The sequence below is a fragment of the Mesitornis unicolor genome, unplaced genomic scaffold (genome assembly GCF_000695765.1).
Source record: "Mesitornis unicolor isolate BGI_N332 unplaced genomic scaffold, ASM69576v1 scaffold40562, whole genome shotgun sequence".
NCBI classification, from domain to species: Eukaryota; Metazoa; Chordata; class Aves; order Mesitornithiformes; family Mesitornithidae; genus Mesitornis; species Mesitornis unicolor.
In genome coordinates, this window is record NW_010171959.1 from 21,843 (window position 1) to 38,865 (window position 17,023).

At 36.1% G+C, this 17,023-nt stretch overlaps 1 protein-coding gene across 1 annotated transcript in view; it reads right to left on the reverse strand.

The window, feature by feature from the left end:
• The window catches only part of LOC104537362 (P protein-like), a gene marked incomplete at its 3' end in the record, with an annotated part of 37,017 nt that overhangs the window by 17,486 nt on the left and 2,508 nt on the right, over nt 1–17,023 (reverse strand). The window contains exons 2-6 of the mRNA XM_010180212.1: nt 15,767–15,824; nt 14,778–14,850; nt 7,242–7,399; nt 5,513–5,595; nt 5,011–5,164 (exon numbers count right to left, since the gene is read on the reverse strand). Of these exons, the coding sequence (XP_010178514.1) occupies nt 5,011–5,164; nt 5,513–5,595; nt 7,242–7,399; nt 14,778–14,850; nt 15,767–15,824 (526 nt within the window). The remainder of the gene's footprint in view (nt 1–5,010; nt 5,165–5,512; nt 5,596–7,241; nt 7,400–14,777; nt 14,851–15,766; nt 15,825–17,023) is intronic.

Below are 17,023 nucleotides of genomic sequence, written 5' to 3' on the forward strand. Positions count from 1 at the left end.
AGGAATATATTTTCTCTCACAAAGGCCAAGGAGAGCAGAAGTTACGATTTTCATTTTTAGATCCTCTTTTCCAATAAAGGCTATGGATTTTCTTCTGTCCCATTGCTACATATCTTTTGGTGGGATGTATGTGGAGGTGGGGACCCTAATCCACACTCTTTTCTGCTTATATTTAAATACAGATCAATATGAGAATGAATGGGAAGTGAGAAGCCATGCTGAGTAATCTGATCACTAGTTTTTGTGACTTTCTTAATTGGAAAAGCCCTCCCTTAAGTTTATCCTATTGCCGTCACTTAGCATTACGCTTCATATACCCATGATTATTTCTTTGGTTTTCCTATTCCCTCTATGAAGCATAATCTCCTATGTGCAAATAAATAGCCTCATTACTGAAAACAAGCAAAAACTGGACTGTGTGAGTGTAGACAGTAGTAATAACAAACATTTTATTTCACTTGTAAAAATGGTTCCTGGGAGGAAACATTGGTGCAACCAGCCCACAACACTAGAAAAATGGTCAGAGTGAACCATATAAAGGTTTTGCTGTCTGCAGCTAATTTCTGCTGGTTAGATGCTATTAAAAGTCACTCTGCTTTCAGTTAAAGAAATTAAGCTTAAGGGATGTTTATTCATAATTTAAGCTAGTTAATAATGGAAAAGTAATATGGAGAGAAACTGACACTCTCCATTTCCATTAAAGTAATAAAAATTGTGATTATAAGCCCATGCTTCATGCTAGTAAGAAGCTAGAGCTTTTAAGGTCAAATCTTGCACTTTCAAGTATTTGTGTTTTAAGGAGAAATACAGACATTTAAGTGCTATTTAAGATGTCAGATCATTAAAATGATCCTGGCAAGATCTTTCTTGGGGCTACCTACAAGACAGGATATGAAACTAAATGATAACTCCTATGAAAAAACAAGTCCTGTCGAGACTCTCACAGAATTTCTGATACTTGCTGGTGTCATTTTTCTGCCATTTGATGTATTAGAATCTTTTTTAAAAAATTTAATAAAATGAATGCTATTCTGCCCTTTCTTCTGACTAAATAAAATATTTTATAAAATAGTTTTAAAAAGGCCATTACTTTCGTATTTGTTTCTACTGATTCATTTAAGTATCATAAACATCTATCACTTCGTTTTAACCCATAATATAAAACAAATGTATTATTAAAGGAAAAGGTTATAGAAGTGCACACAATAATTCATTCAAATTAACGAGGTGCATCCTCTAATAATAAATTTAACATTACTCCTTACATATTTCTAGATGGTGCTGCTCCACCATAGCTGCAAATATGCAGTTAATAATTGCTAATAAGAGCTTTATCAACTCAAAAACTTTTCTAAATACCAATAAAACTTTATGATAGTAACAGGTATTTTAAGATATAGAAAGGCAGATAGATTTCTTTGCAGGGTAACCAGTGTATTACCCCGTTCTCTGTGTACACAAATACAGGCAAAAAGGGAGAAATCAAAGATATCTTAATGTATTGCAAAAGAGAAACAATGGAATTTTATCCATACTGCTTTTCCTTGGCTATGTTATATCACCAGAAATAACCACACACCACTGCTTATTGAATCTGAGCTGAATGGAGTGTAAACAGTCACTTCAGTTATATACATAGAAAAAAGATCTGCTGGAAAATGAATGGAAATTGAAGACAAAAGACAAAACACTCTCTTTGCTGAAAGGTCAAAGATCTTTGTAGCAGAAAAGTGTAAAAATTAAATTTTCCAAGATTAGTTTTTTTTCACATTTTTAATCAAAAGATGCTACACATTTTGAGGATCAAAACTAGAAAGACTCTACCTTTAAATACATTGTGAACTAATTTAGTACAGCAACATCAGCACTTTACACCAGATATCCATGTAGAGTGACTTGAAAACATAGCCCATCTTACCTATGTTCCTCAGTAATCCTGAGGGATAAGACATTAGAGCTGAGATCAACAAAAGTATATACTACTTTTTTTAAACACACACTTTCTTAAATTTCCTGTGCAGGTTAGGCTTCCAAGAACAAAATGTTCATTGTTTTCAACAAGTCTATAAAACAATATAGATTAGATTCATTCAAAAATATCACAAGAAGCAGATTTTATTTTTTTCTCCTTTCTCCTCTGGGAGAAGAGGAGGGAACAGAAGACTGAAATACAAAGAGGGAACTGATCAATATTTGATGAAAAAACAATTTCAAGAGAATGAATATCTAGTTACTGAAGGAAAGGATGATTACATAGGCAAAATAAAAACAAAAATCACAGATTTCAAACAGAAAATGTAGCTAAGAGATGTCAATCTAAAGAGTTAAAAGAAATATATCAAAATTTCAGGCAGAGTAGGAGTGTGAAGTAAGAAAATATTCGTATTATTATATGAATATATTATTAAATATTAGAAATTAAAGAGGAAAAAGAGGCATCTTCCTTTACCTGAAACACATTTATATTTTATGAATACATAACATGTAATCGATTTCAAAAGAAACAACACTTAAAATAAATGCCTGAGGAAATGAGGTTCAACAGCTTAACATGTTTTCTGAAGAACAGCAGATCCTGACACAGTAAGACTTCCCCACCAACAAGGATGGGTACTTGACATACATTGAGTTCTCTAATTTGATGCCAACATAGAGGAAAGCAGCTCTCTCAATGAAGAATTTTCCCTGTGTCTTTACAGCGGTGCAAGTTTGGAGAAGATGACACTACATTCTCCTACTGGAACCTCTTACTTCACCAGCTTTTCCCATCATCTGTATCTGCAGGAGACAGAAGCTCTTGCAGACTGTTCTTCTGCACACTCCCTGGTGACTAAGGTAGCAAATAGCAAGGGGAAAGGGAAGGAAGGATTGTAAGATGGAAACAGTGGTGTTGAAGAGGTGGTGGGTACAAGATCTACAAGTCATGTTTGAGGGGTAAGGCTATGCAGAAGAAGCAAAAGGCACACCTTCACATGGTTCTTGTGAGTTTTAACAGGTAAAATGCTTCCTCTTTCTCCATCATTTTAAGAAAATACATGAAAATGTAGCTCTAAAACTTGTTTGGGTGTCCGCACAGTCTGAAGTTGAACCTATATTGCCAATGATAATGAATAAAACACAGGAAACTAATAAAGACTGATAAAAGACGGGAAGCAGCAACGCTGAAAATGAAAGTCTGTGAGAGATTGCTCCTGCAGCAACCGCAATTGATTTCTTAACAGCTATTACCTTTTAATGGAATAGAGAGTACAACGTGTTGAAAAAGCGGGACTTTGGGCACTAAAGTTATAAATACTGAATATAAGTTAAGCCACTATTACCTATTCTAGCAATATTAATGTTCATCACTTGCAAGAGATCTATGAGAGAACAAAAAACCAGTCAATTTTTGCTTTTATTATAGTTAATGCCAGGTTATATATTTATAATTTAAAGTTTACTCCAGTTGTAGCATTTGTCATTCCTACAGATGTTATGGAGAAAACAGCTAATATCATGGTGTTATGTTGTTAAGTTACATGACTTTCCAAATTTTAAAATTCTAAAAAGTGTGTGTGTAAGTATCTATTTCTATGCTTGAATTTGCAGAAATAATTTTTCTGCCAACACCAGACTTTTTTTCCTAGATCTTTTCAAAGATATAATAAGATAATAGGTTGGTTTAAAGCTTTTTCTTAGAAATAATGGGAAAACATATGCTTTCCTTGGCTTTACTTTTCAGTTTTAAGCATTTCTTTCCTTTGACACATAAATTGTTCCAAAGCAGCTTTCCAGGATGCAAACACAAAACCACCATTTACATACATGGAAGATCTGATGTTTTTGCAATTACTAAAGGGCTGCATAGTTGGATTTTTTTCAAAAATAAAAGCTGCACTTTAAAGTGTTATTATTTTGCTGTTGTTTTGCATACCTACATATATTTATAGTAGAATCTAGCTCAGTTCCCCACCACACTTAAAATTGTGACTCTTTCTTTATTTATGAAGTACATAGAGGCCTTTTTAGCTTCATAATCTAAATGTCTAAAGCATCAGTCATGTTGTGTTGCGTGTGCCCATTGCTGATACTTGATTAGAAGATGTTCAACTATCTTATCATTTCAATGGGTAACAGGATGGAAAGCTTAAAATATGCAAAGGATGTGGAAGAAAAGTGAGCATGCTGGACATATTTACCATGAAGCACCTTGTAGACTTGATTTGATTCACTGCTCTGTTTCAAGCTAGTATAAATCAGGTGCAAAACAATTTGGAGAATTCATTGACAGTGTGGATGATCTCATGAATTTAAAAAAAAAAGTTCCCTCCATATCTATTCTTTATTTCAATTTATTCTTTTATTTCAATCAGACAGTGTTTTCAGCTTAAAGAAGTCAGTTGGAGACCTGCGCTGTTTTGGACATGTTTTCCATCCTTAGTGCTGATGCAATACATTTTCATTTGGTTTGGCTCCTCAAGGCTTTGGAATGAAGTTGCAATATACGTTTAAAGTTCCCTGTCCCTTGACTTCTTCATGTTAACTCAGACTCCATTTCATCTTTAAATATTACAGTAGAAGAGTTTCAAAATGTCACTCATTTTAAAAGTACACTAAATTCATAGTTTGGTGTGCCTTAGAGAAGGAAATAACCAAAGCTTTTTTTTCTTTTTACCTTAACTTAAAAACCAATTATCTTCAAACAGATTTTCAGCACTTTATATAATCCAGACTTATTTTCACTCTCACAGTCAAACTATAATCCTGTTAAAAATATTAAGTATTAAATATAGGTCTTAATAGAAAAATACACAAGATGACTGTAATGTTAACATAACTTGCCAAAATCTGTTACAATTCAGAACAATTTCTTTGCCAATATCTTATTCATGCCATTAGCTATACTGATAGCACAGCAAGGATTCATATACACATTTTGAAAGTATATTAAAGCCCAAGAATGGAACCCTTTCTTATGCTCCATTTATAATTTAGGATAAAAATAAAATTAAAAAAAACCCCGTGACTTACTTCCAGTATGATCAGCACATAGACACCTACTAAGATGATGGATGCAACTGTTACTTGTGCCTCTATAGTTGCATGGAGGTATTGATGCTTCATGGAGAGAGGAACACTTCCAGACTCCCTTAGAAAAGCTTGAATGTTTATGAAGATGGTGCCTCTGGTGAAAGAAAGAGAAGTTTTGCTTATTTCTGGAATTAAATATCATTAGTTATATTTATGCATTAATTGTAATATTGAGTATCTACATACATATGTGTTATATCTTTACAATTGCAAGCAACTTTTCAAACATTTTCACTCTATTCCTCTAAGTAACATTGTTTGGAAAGTAACTCAAGTAAAAACCAGCCTTGTAAATCCATTTAAAAGGCAACACGAAGTCATCCTTGCCTCCCTCTCTGAAACAGGCAGTGATAGATTATTTTTAAAACATTATCTCTTCCTTTGTAGTCAAGTCTATGTAAACTACTAATTCAACAAATAATTTCTTGGCCTCTTAACTGACCTGTTTGGTATCTGAAAGGTTCTAGTTCTGATGATTTGGTGATTTCTTCTTGAACTTAAGGGTAGAGACCAGTTGTATACCACCTGCAAGAAAGTCACATATTAATAAAAGTCAGTGAAAGTGATATGTCTTTGATCTAGAGTTTTATCCCTCTCTGTTCTCTCCTGTGCATTTAGGAGAATTTTTTGTGGACAGGGCATAATAAATTAATTCCACCTGATTAGGTATGTATGGGTGTTTGCATTGGAGCAAACTCATCCTCACCCCCATCGCTCAGTCAATGAAGTGAGAGACACCTGCAAGAGCTGCTCCAGAGCTCTGATGTCAAATCACAATTTCTACATTGACTATAAGGAGCATCTAGGGCAGCTGCGCTTCTAGACAATTGTATGTTTCACTCCCAAAGACTGCCTGGGAAAAAGCTAACACACATGAGGTACAGATGATGAGAGGCCCAGGAGCAAGGTCATACCCCCAGACATTTTGAAGAGGACATGGTGGAATTCCAGTAAACAGAATTCCTGATTGCTGATATACTATCAAAAAGAAACAAAAAATCTTCAGAAAATAAACTCTTTCTGAAACTTTGCCCATTACTACACACTGATATTCATGCAAATTTAGCTAATTATACTCTTTAAATGTAGATACAGATATTCTATCTTTTAAAGAAAAGGAACTTTTAAAACTTATACATTTGGTTAATTGTACCCTAAATCCTGAGCCTGTCCTGACCCTGTACACTACAAAGTGCAGAAAAAAACACTTTAATCAGCCATTTTGGAACACCTGACACAGAAAAATGCTTGAAATGCATGCAGGCAGGGAAGGGTTTTTTTATTTGTCTACTCTTTTGGTCATGTCAGGATCGCTGCTGGTGCACCAGCTGAGGTGGGTTGCTACAGCCAACTGTGCACTGGCTACCCCACAGCAACATGAAGGCTCCTTGGGGATCACTGCCAGCAGCACAGGTTACAGCAGCCTCCTTGTCATAGGGATGGGTGGTTTAAGATATTAACTGCCATTATAGTACTATTTGCCATACTGAGGTAGAGGGACAAACTTTTGCTGTAGACTGTGAAACTGGGTGTAAGCGGGAGCGCGGTTGGCATAGTTTATCTGTGCTGTCACTGGTAGAGACAGGCTATCCTGTCATGCATACAGAATCAGAAGCCATTGTTTGTATGTCAATGCTATTTATTACATGATGAAGCTTATTTTTATTTTTCAGTGATATAAAATGGCAGGCTGTAAAAATCCTTCTTCACCGAGTTCTCTGGAAGAGAGCAGCAGGAACTTGTTACAAACAACATCAACAATGAGAAAGCCTTAAGAGAAATAAAGTCAATAAATGTGACACATGTTTTGAGAAAATAATTTGCAACAAAATGTGAAAATGTATTTCAGTGAGTGCAAAAAGGCACTTTACACTTGTTTCTTCCTTCTAAGACTTTTGAAATGTTTCCTATTTTAAACACAAGAAATTTCATGTTAAGTGTCAGTCAAGGGGCATAAGTTTTACAAAATTTTAGTATAGAAAGCTGAAGAAAGTCTTACAAAGACAAAAGAAAATGTATCTTAACTCTTATTACAGTAAGTTTTCTAATGCTGACCTTGACACATTTCACAGTAGGGAAAAGCATGGCCACTTAACCCAGACAAAGGTGATGGAAATGTAAGTGATAAAACACATCTTAGAAAAAGTGAAAGAAAATTTAAGAACCATCACCTGCTGCTGGCGTCTCCTTCTTGATCCAGCATCTTCATTCTGGCTGATTTGTACTACAATATATTCATCTGTTTGATGATCGACTACATCTGCTACAAATGGACCTCCTATGTCTAACTTCAACAGAGCAGAATCATGAAAATCAGTCAGATTCATAGCTGTTAATGAAGTTGTTAAGGCATAAATTTCCCGTAAAAATTAGTAGATCCTGTACAAATTCCAGAAAACAAAATAGATTATCCAACTTACATTGAAAACCATATTCTTCATCTAAAATGCTTAAGAAACTATGAAAATAACAAAATAGATTTTTCCTAAGGAAACAGGAATTATGGGTTCAGCATGAACACATCTGTCCTTTCCAAGCGACTTGAGATCACTAGCACTTTCAGCTGACACTGTAGATGTATGAAGGCTCTAAAATAGCATATGGAGATAGAGAAGTAAGGCTCTTAAAGTGCCTGTACTAGATGAAATGAAATTGCTCAGCAATTTAAACATCACGAAACCTGTACTAGGGAAAACATTGTGGAAGCACCAACCATGGGGAAATCTAAATCAGAATCAGTGTCCTATTCATGCTAGGGAATTTGCTTTTTTGGTGAAAAATTTCACTCAGAAGTTTTCAAATATCTGAAAGACACATTTTCAAGCTCCTCTTGTTTGGACTATTCATGGTCTCTTTCTCCTCTAGCCCCCTCTTCTACTTTTACTTTTTTCCTATTCTGGATATCTAACATGATTTGCGTTCAAACCACATTCACAGTCTTATATAATTAAGAAGTCAGTCAACCATGATCCACAAATTCACTGAAAGTCTAGCACTATTAGTCAAAATACCTCTAGAACTATTTCAGGTCAGTATTGTGAAAAGTTTACTTCTGGCGGGGTTGAGAGAGAAGTGTCCCCATGAGGAAGAGGGAAAGCCTATGCTTCGAAACTCTTCACAATACTTTTGTAACTATGGTAGAGAGATGAAGTAATTGTTTTGCTACTGTCAGATAGAAAGCTAAGGCATTATCATCAAAAAAAAATCTTAAGAAGGGAAAGGAAGAGACTTGATTTTACACACATATGTTCTGTTGAAGTCATGCAACTTGATCACGTTTGAGTAGTTTTATGGTCTTAACATCTGACATTTAATTGAGCATACTACAAAGACTTGATTTGTTACGAAAAAAATGTACAAGACCATATACATACTAGAACAAGTTTCCCAGAAAGACATTTCTTTGCCCACAGAATTCAAAGATTTTAACAGAATAAAAAATATGGTATAGTTAGAGAGGACCCCATGCAGGGCTGTGCCCTTCTTCCCCTTGAGTCTCAGTAAGGCCATCCATAGCAGACTAGGCTCTAAGAAGGAAAGCTTTGTAGCATTATGCAGGGATCGTTAATCTTAAAAAAGTTGTTACTTCTGTCCACATTCCCAGCAGGAAAACTGGATCTAGAAAAAAGACGTCTCTCACGCTAATCCAAAAAAGATCCTGGCAGTTCTAGTGGTGGGTGAGTAGCTAATGCATTGCAAAGTAATATAAATGTCAGCCTGCTTAGCATGGCGAGCAGAGCAATCACCACCTCATATGCCGTTCACTGAGAATGAACCTTCCAAACATCTATTTACTTAAAGGAATTGCACAGGAAAGGATTAAAAAAAAACATAGATGGAACAAGTCAAGAGGCCAGTTCCAGTCAAGAGAATTTACACACACAGCCCTTAGCAAGCATAAATACAAATTACAATGGTTTTCTTCTGGTTCTGAAGTTTTTTAAGTGTGATTTGGCATCACAGTTTTTCCGTGTCCTAATTAATACATAATATTAATCTCAACTGGAACTATAGCTATACTTTTAACTAGAGACATTAATTATACCTTCTAAAAGGCCTGCTGACCTGAAGTCATTAACCCAATGATTTGGGACACCTCTTGACAGTCTGCCTTTTATTAGGAGTATAGCCAGTAATTTATGTCTAAGAAAGCTTCAGGTGCATATAATTATGGCAGCTTCCTTTTAAGCAATATTTTTAAAATAAATCCTGTAATTACCTAGATGACACATTCAGGAGCTATTATAAAGGATGCTTAAAATTAAAGCGGAGAAAATGAAAACTTTTTTCAAGAAGAGTGGTTCTTTCCTTCTTTTCCTACAAAGATGAGGATACTTAAGAAGTTTTTCCAGTCTTTTCTATGCATTTTTAAAACCATCAGAAAGAGTCTTAGCAAAACAGGTTCTCCTTTGACTGCAAGGGGAACTGAACATAATTCACTGGTCTGCATTGAGGCTCTGAAATTCCATCAGAGTTATCTTTCTCCAAAAAATATTTAGAGATTGTCATAATTCCATTGTTATACTGCAGCAGATCACAGCCTTTATGAAAGGTGGAATAAAAATAAACCAGGAGAAGACTTCAGCCACGCTTATATGAATCAAAATACAGGGTTTTTTTATCAAGCTGCTCTTCAGAATATTTTAGTTCTGCCTTACCTTGGCTTTATATTTCCCTTAAATTGCTAGAATATGATTTCATTTATATTTTCATCATTCAGATACAACTAACTTTTGGGGAAACTATCTTCTTAATACTAATATCCACTTTTATTCTGCAACTTAACCATGCTGGAACTTTTTGTCTTTTCTGAACTTTTTTTGTAATGTGGCCTTCAGTACGTGCCTTTAAAGCAAAAAATGTCCCTGACAGTATTTGCAGCCAGAGCTGTTATTTTTTATTTCGCTTCAGCTAAGATACCTCATTTTTATGTAGTTCTATTCTTGAAATAATATTACTGCTGTGAATTATTCTGTCAAGGGGTTTGGGTTTCTGTATGCTTTGTGCACCATTACACAGTGGCTGTCTGTATTTACATCTGGCACCAGACTGGGTCCACGGCTCAGAGCTAATCCAAGAGCTGTTTTTTCTGACTAGCAGCTCCTAGCAGGTATCAAAGAGTATGTGAGAGTCACCTCATGTCACTTTACCTTTTTTGTAGCTTATGTAAATAATATGATGGAATGGGATGCAGTGGCTAAATATTTAATTTGGTATTCATTCACCACAGTTTATATTTCTGTATTGTGGACTTCTGCATCCGAGTTAAAATCAGTGAAAAAAGGGTACTTTTAAGATGGAATTCATTGCTTCATTTTAGACCACCATACAAAGATGAGAGGAATTGCTCATGAAAAACATCAGTTCTCTCTATTAACTATGAAGAGAGACTGGGATGACTAACTCAGGTGTAGCTGAAATGAGTCACTCTCTAAGTACTGAGTCCCTGCTCTACCCTCCATCATGTCATTACTTCAGTATGTACAGAGTCAGATGAAAAGTGATGATTGACAGAGATTCTCTGTTATATTTGCACCCAGATGGCTGACTTCATGCTTTTTTTAACATCTACTTATATCACCTACTCTGCCTACTGTAAAACATACCTTGAGAATACTATGTTTATTATTATCCAAGTTCCTAAGATGTTTTTACATTACTGATCTTTATTTATGATCAGATCATTCATGCTAGTTTCTCTAGGATATTATCATTTTAAAAAAGGTATTTTGCCTGGGTCTTAGCATTTATTTTCACATGTTGAAAACTGTGAAACCTACATAACTGAGGTTATTTCTGCATTACTATTTGCAGTTTTCTCTTCTGATGTCCTATCCTTGTTTGTAGTTTATGAGATTGTTTTTACATCATCCCTTCACAACATACTGTTGTTGGACAGTATATTCTATATAGGCTTTTCTATACCTATCGGTCTCCCTATCTGAAGAATGCTCCATAACATTTTATTTTTCCCTTTTGGAGTGTCAGGAATCTGGTTCCATTTTGGTCCGCATTAGATCCATCTTTTTTCTCTGTGGACCATTAGTTGCACAAGTTTCATGAGTCCTCAATAAACTATTTTTTTCTACAGCATTTTCTCAGAGATTCTTGAGATTCTGCTCCTTTCCCTGCATCTGCATGTGGTCCTGGTCTACATCCATCTACTTAGCTGCCTGAACATTGCTTGCAGGCCAAAATACTTGGTCAGCTTCCAACACTATCAACAGAAATAAATGTTTATTTAAATTTCTTCTGCAAGGAAAAATGGAGGAGGGGTGTCTGACAGTTAAGAACTAGAATTACAAAATTAAAAAAAAAGGAAAAGTGAAAAAGATCTATAGGGATTAGAGAGGTTTTGTTATTCATTCAGTTAGTTTATGCTCCCTGGGTGAAGAATCAATTTTTAGGACCTCCATGGAAGTTGAAAAGTCTGCTTAAATCTGACTATGTTCTTTACCTTACTTCCATTCTATATATACCTCTGGTTCAGGGAGTAGGAAAGGTGATTTTCAGTGTCACTAAGGGTTGTGGCATGATTACAAGTTTTCCTAGTGAACTTTTCTTGATCCATGATTAACATAGTTGCATCAATCATTCAAACTCATGCAACTTCGGCAAGGAATTTGATAATGAGGTCAGTACATTTACCCATCTTATGTCTCCTCAGTCTAGAGCCTCAGTCTTAGAAAAGGTACATGTAACTAAACTAAGGAATTTATTCAGACTCTATATCAGTTCTTCTATTTTTATAATCTACTTTCCAAAAGCCCATCACCTTATTAATTATTGATGCTCCCCCACTTAACATACAGCCTTTGAGCAAAAGATCTGAAAATGCTTCACACATTTACATCAATCAAGGTACTGAATCTTGCTTCCTGTAGAAAAAAGGTCCTCTAGCCAGGGTTCAGTATAAACTTCCTTCTTTCTTGTACTATAGAGATGACTGTTACGATAAGCCAATAAATCCCAAATGTTATTCAAAAAGGAACAATATTACCACTATTTTGAAAAACTGTACTAAATCCACTGAATTTGTGTCTGGTGCTGATCAGGAAATCAGTAACAAAAAATCCCCACAACTTTACAGAATCAAAAAGCTTTTACTAATTCACAGGAGGCAAGATGATGTTTTCAGAAGCTGCAGCCAACACACCTCAGTGCTACATGCAGGGTTTGTATTCATAGAGATAGGAAAAGCAAGAGAGACACAAGTGGGCCAATAAAAAAGAAGATAGTAGTAAGAAAAACAACTGGAGTAAATCCAAATAAGAGATAAAAGTACAGAAACATAAACAAATGGGACTTAGAGCAAGTGGAAAAGTGCTAAAGAGATGTTATATGAAAAGCAGGTCACTCTGCCAGCTGATGCAAGTCTCTTCCAGCACCAGAGACAGAAAGTCTGCCTCTGAGAAAGCCTGAGAGCATGAGAGAAAAAAAACTCCATTTGGTTTTTAAAAATATTTCACTTTGTTTTGGTTTTTCTAGTGCATGCAGACACACTGTATGCATGAGCATACATCCATAACAACCACATCATGTGCACAGAAATTTCTGGAAAGAAATAGAAATGAGAGGAAAGAATTTAAAAAATATATATATAGCGGTTAGTACTCATTCAACAATTCTTAGGAGCTGTTGAGGCATAAGCAAGAGGCAAAGAGTGTTAATTTGAATAATTTGGCATCATATGAGCTAATGGACTTATTTTCCACCCAAAGCAGTCTCATACTCTAACCTCTAATGATTTTGTGACAAGGACTACTGCACCACACTTGTCAGCCTACCATGAAATTCTTGTAGACGCTCAGAGAGTAGCGCCTAACATCCACTGGGAACCCTACAGTCAGTCTGCCAGCATAAATCACATCTTCAGCACTGTTGTGTGTATGGTTAGCATCATCCAAGTCTAGCAAAAAAGTGAATACTTTTTTCACTGTGCAACAAAGTGGAAGACAACCGTGTGAGTTTACTTCTGCACAGACGAAGACTGGCAGCAACAGTTAGATGATTTTCAGAATTGTGTCTTTTCCAAAATTCATTTAGAAATGCAATATTTCTCCTTTACCTTTCTGCTTGAATTATAACATCACCTTGAAAATAAGCAGGGCTTTGCTGGATTGCTTGCTCTCACATATTTTTTCCTCAGCTCAGTGACCTCAGGTAGGAATACTGGGACAGAACATTGAGTTTTCAACACACATGACACAAACTAAGAAGCTTCAGCTCCAGGTTTATCAAGTAAGAAAGAGGAATGCTATATTCTGACTGCCTGACAGCTGTTTGGCTCAAAGCATCCTGACATGAGAGGTAAAATGTGAAATACAAGAACACTTGTTTGTACTCAAATCCCAGCCTCACCAGTATTTCCCTGAAACAAGCAAAAGGACTGTTTGCAGAGTCAATGTGTACAATGCAACTGCTATGGTTCTAACTCAAAATGTGTGGAAATAGAGCAAATCCACAAGGTACTTTATGACAGTTGACTAAAACTTAAACTCAAAGACTCAAAGAGCAGCCAATACACCTTCCTTTGGCAGACTGCATCATGTCTGCCCTGGTGCTGTTTGAGACCACTCATATAGGAGCTTTTAACAACGGTTTCAAGAAGGACAAAAATATTGATGTGAACAGGATACTGATGGGAGCTTACAGTTGAAATTGTCACTGGTCCTACTAAATGTTCACTTGCTTTCCTCCAGAAAGCAATCTCAAATTTTAATTAGAAATGTTCCTCAAGCACTAAGCTTTTATTCCTCATTTACCCTATTAATTGTTGTGTTATATTTTGTCATTATTGGCAACAGTAAGAAAACTAATAATCATATCTATTTAAACTGGATTCTACCTCATCAAAGCTATGGAACTGCCCAGTTAAAAAAAAAAAGATATCAGCATTTCAAAAATTAAATCCTACTGCACCCTTTCAAAACAAGACCTGCCGGGAGCTTGTGAAATACATTTATAGATAAGTCATCTTCTAAAACTAGTGATATAAGAGGGAAGCAGGCTGTGGAAAAGGCTGATTAAATTGGAAATATAGTGGGAACAAAAGATGTAATTTATTTACAAAAGTTTTTGTTTGTTTACTTACTGAATGCTCATCTCAAAGACTTTTCCCATTTAGGTCTGCATTCACCTATGATGAATCATTTTTATTTTGAGTTATTCTATTGCTTGTTCTTTTTAACAGTTTCTCAAACTCACTATTGAGCAATTTTGCATGGAAAATTCATAAAGGAACCTGCACCTCCACTGAAAAATATTTACAGATACTCAAAGCCATACATACAGCTGGGCTACGCTGTTCTGGAAACATATCCGTGAACCATCTCACTTCCTGCTTTTGAAGGAGTTTACTGTGTAGCATCATGGTTCAAGTATACATTACAAATATCACAGATATGTTATAGATGACAGTATACAACTAGCCTGGGGTGCAGTTACTGCAGCCAGGTGCATGTTTGAGCATCCTACTAGCTCCACAACTCACGTTCACACTCTTGGTTTCCTGCAGAGACTGGACACAAGGACTGGATGAATGCCACAAGGTGGCCCAGACAGATGCACCAGGCATGTCTACATGCAGCCCAGGTTCTGAGGACACCAAATCCTCTCAGGATAATAGACAGAAAACACCCACCCATTCAACCGGTTTATCAATGAAACTTCAGTTCCATGGGTTTTTTTCAATGAAAGAAGGATACAGAAGCTTTCCAGAGGAGACACAGCCAACATCTGCCATGGCACACCTTGATCTGGATAAATGCCAAATAAAATCTAGGGCAAAGATGAAAACCAAATATTTGTTAATAACACAAAAACTGAAAAGTATCTGCCAAGCCTATCTCAAATACTTACTCAAATAAGACACCTTCAGACTGTACATTAAATCGTAAGATTGCTTTCAGTATTTTCAAGCATGTTTCCAACACAGCTGAAAAGCAGCCCTGGGATTCTTAACAAAGATTACTAATATTCCTTCCATAACCTTACTGTCAAAGTCACATATTCGATGTATTTTAGTCAAATGTCTCTTAGGACAAAGTTGCAATCTTAAGGATCTATCTGGAAAGCAACATCCACATCTTAGGACATACAGAGTGTCACCTGTTTTGTCTTTGTCACAGAAGCCCCACTAGCCAAAAAAGGGTTCCCCACAGCAGCTAAAAGGATAAACTTCAACTTTTTGAAAAGTTTCTCGAGTCTTTCAGTCTAAGATTTCGCTGATTTTGAAGATTTTGGTAGTAGTGCACTTTGGCACGCTGTCAACCCTTGTAGGGAGCTGCCTACCTCCTCATGGCCTTCTGCATTTCATACCATGGAGCACTATGATTGCTGGTGCATCCTTTCCAGCACAGTTTTCCCTATGAACATTTCCCAGGTGTTAGCCAGTATCTAAAGATTCATTCTAAATTCAACAACAACCATTAAGGACATACAAATCTGAGTTTAATCTGCCTCCTCAAACTCAACTGCCTACCCTACAACATTGTCCAGGGCTGTGGCTAGTGCATCAAACAACAGTCTGTTTAGGCATAAGGCCCTGCACATAATTTTCACTTTTCGCTGCCTTGCACTGTCTTGTCCCCACCCTCAGGACTTTTTTTTATTAGCTAAGATCAAATATCACACTTCATTTTGAACTAAATCTAAGGAATTGCGATGGGGAGTAGGTAGTTAATTCAATACTTACAGAGCAGACAACTACAAAGATGAAAAGGCCTGAAACTTTTAGGCATTTTAGACAGCATCTGAAACATAAGAAACATCTATTCACTATATGACTAGTTTAAAACAAACCTTTTCTGTTCTTTTAATAGCTTTGACATTTCAGAAGCATCACGGTGAGCACTTCTAGGTGAAAATATACCTTGTCAGTATATGGACACCACTAAAAGGGTCAGCAGGGGCTTGGGAAGCCTCAATGACTATGATGGCAACCTGCACAAGGTCTACTGCCCAAGGTCTACTGCCAGCCAGGTCTCATTGCATAGGAAGGAGGTTTTACCCCCCTGGCCTGCAGCATGAGCTGGTGCTTGGACCTGGAGCCACTTGTCTGCTGTTACTGCCAGCCCCTGATAGACTCAGAGCCCCATCCAGAGCATTGCCAGTGCAGGGAGGTGGCATGGCCGAGCAGAAAGCATAGCTTGTTGCATAAAGGGATGATGTTACAAATGACATCCTCAAAACTAGACTTCTGATAGTACATCCTGAAAGGTTTTGCGAAAAGACAGTTTGAAGATAGGAACAAGCTTTAAGAATCTTTCAGGTTTAATAATGCCTCTTTAAACCAAATATACATCATTAGCATCTCTAGATAAGCCAACTAGCAAAATTAGGGTTTTTTCCATAGCACATCTGTGGCCTGTGAGGGAATGACCAGTTCTGGAGATCTGACGTCATCATATTTTCTGAAGTGTCAGAGCTTACTACTGAGTGAGTTAAGCAATAACGCTGAATTAAAATGTGAATATTGAAAATACATGTTCCCGAGTAAGAAATCTTAAGATTGAACACTTTCAAATTACTATTTTTTAAATCTTACCATAAAAGGAAACTTAACTAATTATATTCTTGCTGCCCATCAGTATGTTACACAGATGTCATAATTTACAGAACTCTTTTTGGTGATTTGCCCTGATTATATCTTTTCATTAATTGAAGGCATTGATGTTCTTATTCCATTTTTTTCACAATTAACTATGCAAACATTACTTTTCTGACAGAATGACAAAGGTAAAGTTTGATTTAAGCCTGATGACAAGCAAGTAGGAAAACATTTCAAGTTACTAGGATAATTAGTTGAGAAGGGAACAGTGCAATAAATAGTTGCATTGGCAGGTGCTATAGAACAAAATATTAAAGCAGAGTAGTCTGGAAAGAGTCAGAAATAAATTTTAATCACAGTGGAAATAAGTCCCTAAATCAAATTCATTGACTGAAAACAGCA